A 3,978-nucleotide genomic window follows, 5' to 3' on the forward strand; every position below is an offset into this window, starting at 1 on the left:
TTTCCTTTGCACGAGGCGACCTCGAACTCTACGAACAACAGCCCACATTGGGCAGGGTAAGAGGAGTCTGGCAATCGAGCAAAGAGCTCGGAATTGAGTCGATTGCATTTCAGAAGCCGAACGCTCAACGCAGGTCAGGAATTTCACACGAATGGATTTCTTACAAAGCGAGTAAAAAGTTGATGTGAACTTAATCACTTTGATAGTGCAATGAGTAAGCCACGACCAATTTATGATTCATAAATGATTTGCCTGTGTCCTCTCAAGCAAGTACGAGAGAAATTGAATGTTCGGCGAGCTCAATCGAGTTTTCCGGTCGTATTTGGTGATTTTAAAAAATCCTTTTTTCTGTCAGGCGTGGAAGCTGACAAGCAGTTGTTGATATCGATCGGTGGTAGATGCTCTGATGCGCAGTGGATGAAGATAGCGGACCATATTCACAAACTGTTTACCACGACTTTACCTAGCGAGCTTACTCAAAATGTTAAGACTGTTAACAGCAATGGTCCGGTCCCTGCCGGCGCGACGAACAAGCACGGTGCGACTGGTTCAGTACGAAGACGTGGTGAGAACTTGCCTTTCGATTCGGTAAGTCTATTGGAGGGGATGCGTGAACAATATGGGCAAATGTGTGCATGGTCAAGGATGCGTGTTACCCATTAGGGAATTTAGGGACAATCGATTGTTTTTTGAGCTTTTCAACTTCCGTGTTGAAGTAAGGAGTTACTTACTGGGAAACTGTACTTCAACACTTGGTTTGGTGCACGGAATTTCTCTTCCCTGATTTTAAACTTATCCTAATGCACGGATAAAATATTCGGATTCTGAGTGTGCCGTAATGTGTCTTGCTGTTTTCAGTCGGAAGTGGTAACAAAGTGCGTCGTCCAGCTACTGTTGATCGATCTGGTATATAGAGTTTTCTTTCGAGAGCACTACGACAAGGTTCCATCTGGAGCCGTGGAAACCATCTTGGATGCGTTGCAGCTCAGTTTCAAGTAAATGGAAATGAACATTTTACGAAAATTGAATCAATTCTGACTCAGATTTGCTCATTCGTTCAACGTCCGTCTGGATATCAGAGAGAGGTTAAAGAAGCTCGGTTTTATGCGGGATATGAAGCAGTTACCAGGATTGCTCAAACAAGAGCGTGAAGGTATGGCAATGGCTGGAATGCGGTTTTCACCACCTGAGTGTATCTAACCCCTGGAGTTTGACCGTGATAGCGTTAATGAGCTTAATGGTACGAATTTGAGTTTTTCCCGGAGTGCAGTACTACTAATCGTTTGGCCACTCGGATGAATGCCAGTATTGGAGTGTATCTGTAGACCTAGAACTCCGCAGCTCTATTCTTATGCTGGCGCTCAACCGTCTGTATGAATTATTAAGCTTTGACTGTATGTAGGATTCCGGTGGGCTTGATACACTCGGAAAATCTTCCATAGTTGAGATTGTTCGCCGTATCCCGAAACTCATTTCGTTGACAAGATATTTCGCAGGTATTTGTGTTTACTTTCGGCTGTTGGTGAAGCTTTATTCCACAACGAGCTCCCCAGAATGTGCTGAAAAGCTGTCGCAAGTCAGCATGGAGGTGGTTTCATCACTTCAACGGAAGGAAAAGTTTCTCAAGACACCGCAAGAGGGCGGTCTTGGCACGCCAAAGGCGGCTGATCCGATCAAAGTTATGGAATTTGAACGCGAGGTGAGTATGACAATTTCAGTGTTTTAATGGATTTGATAAGCCGACCGGTGAGATGATTTCTTCCCCATGCGTTACAAATCTGTAGTGGTAGAAAATGATTGCCTCGAAAGGATATATATTCTGGCATGCTGAAAACGCAGCGAGTTTGATCACGAGGAAATTGAAAGATGCAATTGCTCATTGGGGATCATCTGGATTGTGTCAAGTGTTAGAAGATATGTGCATGTACTCTTTGGCGGTCGTCGTACATCTCTCACCGAAATCGTGTTTTAATTTCATTATTACTATGTGTTAACGAGGCACTTGGCCTGCAGGTAGCGGGTTTGATCCCTCTGGTGTCCGATGTGATCCTCGCCTCGCTCATGGACCTATCGGATGACATGTTTGCTGAGAACTGCGCTGAATGGATCTTCCCTATGCTTAGCGATCTCATTCTAGTGGACGATCGGGGGATTCGGAGCAAGGTGAGTTCTTGGCGCATACCCCTCATACTTATGCTAGTTTGGGGAGAAAGGATTTGAAAAGGTTGAGCTCGCACATTCTCAAGCACGAATTACTGTCTTTGGGGGACTCTTTGGTATTCTTAGGTTGATTGCTAAGAGCTCGAATCTGAGTCCATTTTTACGCAAATAGTTCATTCTTACATTCCAACTGGAAAATTGCTCGTATATTTCTTTGTGATGATAGTGAAATACGAACTCATTTGAGACACCAAGTTCGAGCTGTGTATCCTAGTGTGAGGGGTGATGATTATCAGATACAGCAGATAATGTCGACTAAGGTGAGAGCAGTCCTCAACAGGGGAACACCTCAGTCTTCGTCATCAGCAGGCCATCAGTGAGGTTTGCTGCCTTTTTATAAGTATTGATATCCCATTTCCTGTACTGTCACTTTCACGCTCTCTTGCTGATCGTGGTGTGCCTTGAGTTGACCGGGAAAATGTCTTTTACATCTGTGGCGTATCGCCGTGGACCAAAGATTTTCCCATCGATAGGATTGGAACACCCTTGAGCTGTGTGATCCGCCTCTGATTTCGTTGATCTTTCCTTTTTCCGACCTCCAGGATTTTCTCAGGATTTCTGAAAATGCGGCTTCTAGGGCCATGATGGTGGAGTGAGCCAGCGTGTGGTGAACTAGATAATAGACTTGATATCTGGATCGACTCATGTTAAACTTTATGATTTCTCGCATTGACAGTGCGGCATTGTTCTGGTTATGATTAATAATATTAGTAATCGTATGTTTGTATTATTACTCATCGCACTTCCTCTCGGAATATGCTCAGTCGTGTTGGGTTTTACTTTCTCAACTCAAGCCGTAGTTCAATAATTCCTTCGGTCATCGTCTTTCCTGATGGTTTGTATTCGCCCCGCAGTCCTGTCAGACCTCCCTGCCATGCAGGAATGTAACCTTATGTGTTTGCCCGAGAATTATCAGGTGCGAAAATGAGGTTGTAATTTGGCCATAATAATTTTCTTCAGATGAAATATTATTTCTATCACATATTGAGCTGGCCTCAATTGCTCTACGTCGCCGAGGATACTGATCGTAAAATAGTTGGATACGTGAGAAGCTCGCTGTCAGCGTTCGTCTTGCAAGGGAACTTTCTAATCGATGCAGGTATTGGCGAAGATGGAAGAAGACGCCGGGTCGGAACCCCCTAATGGCCACATCACGAGTCTCGCTGTGCTCAGGTGGGTGCACTATAGACTATTTGATTGAACTGTGTTGTATTGATATGTATGGTAGCAACAGTTGAACCGAAGAGATGAGAACTCATAGGCTAAGTGCTGTGTCTATCACAGTCCCACTAGCGACTACTACTTGCACATGGGTTCACGTATCGACTCACTGTGTCTTGATAGAATCTCCTCGACAATATCGTTCTATTGTTCTCGGTATTGTTGTTGTCATACCGTACCTTTTTCTAGGTCACACCGTAAGCTTGGCATCGCCACGAGGCTCATGAAGGCCGCCTTGAAGGCGATGCACGAGACGTTCGATGCGGAATATGTTAGCTTGCATGTAGGTTGCCTAGTTCCCTCGACTGAGAATAGTTTATTGACAATCATCGTGAAGAATCTGATGTCGCAGGTCCGAGTGTCGAACACGGCAGCCCTCACTCTTTATAGAGATACTCTCGGCTTCAAACAACACGATCTCGATAAGCAATACTATGCGGATAAGGTGCGCCTTTATCTTCGGGTTGGATTCATCCAAACCGTTGCTTCACTGGACGATCGTGATAAATGGGATAGCCCATTATGATCTCCTATTTC

The 3,978-nt window shown here is 44.7% G+C and overlaps 2 protein-coding genes across 2 annotated transcripts in view; both read left to right on the forward strand.

Annotated features, from left to right (window-relative positions):
- The window catches only part of Pmar_PMAR016757 (protein transport protein sec7, putative), a gene marked incomplete at both ends in the record, with an annotated part of 3,705 nt that extends 2,505 nt beyond the window's left edge, over window positions 1-1,200 (forward strand). Inside the window, 3 exons of the mRNA XM_002769926.1 lie at window positions 356-588; window positions 859-995; window positions 1,044-1,200. Of these exons, the coding sequence (XP_002769972.1) occupies window positions 356-588; window positions 859-995; window positions 1,044-1,200 (527 nt within the window). The remainder of the gene's footprint in view (window positions 1-355; window positions 589-858; window positions 996-1,043) is intronic.
- A 1,852-nt stretch (window positions 1,201-3,052) lies between these two features.
- Window positions 3,053-3,967, forward strand: Pmar_PMAR016758 (N-acetyltransferase subunit ARD1, putative; the record flags this gene model as incomplete). Its single annotated transcript, XM_002769927.1, has 5 exons — window positions 3,053-3,136; window positions 3,181-3,264; window positions 3,320-3,393; window positions 3,631-3,724; window positions 3,794-3,967. 5 exons carry the CDS (start codon window positions 3,053-3,055, stop codon window positions 3,965-3,967), a joined length of 510 nt encoding a protein of 169 aa, XP_002769973.1.
- Window positions 3,968-3,978: the final 11 nt, after the last annotated feature.

Source organism: Perkinsus marinus (genome assembly GCF_000006405.1).
Source record: "Perkinsus marinus ATCC 50983 genomic scaffold scf_1104296964394, whole genome shotgun sequence".
NCBI lineage: Eukaryota > Perkinsozoa > Perkinsida > Perkinsidae > Perkinsus > Perkinsus marinus.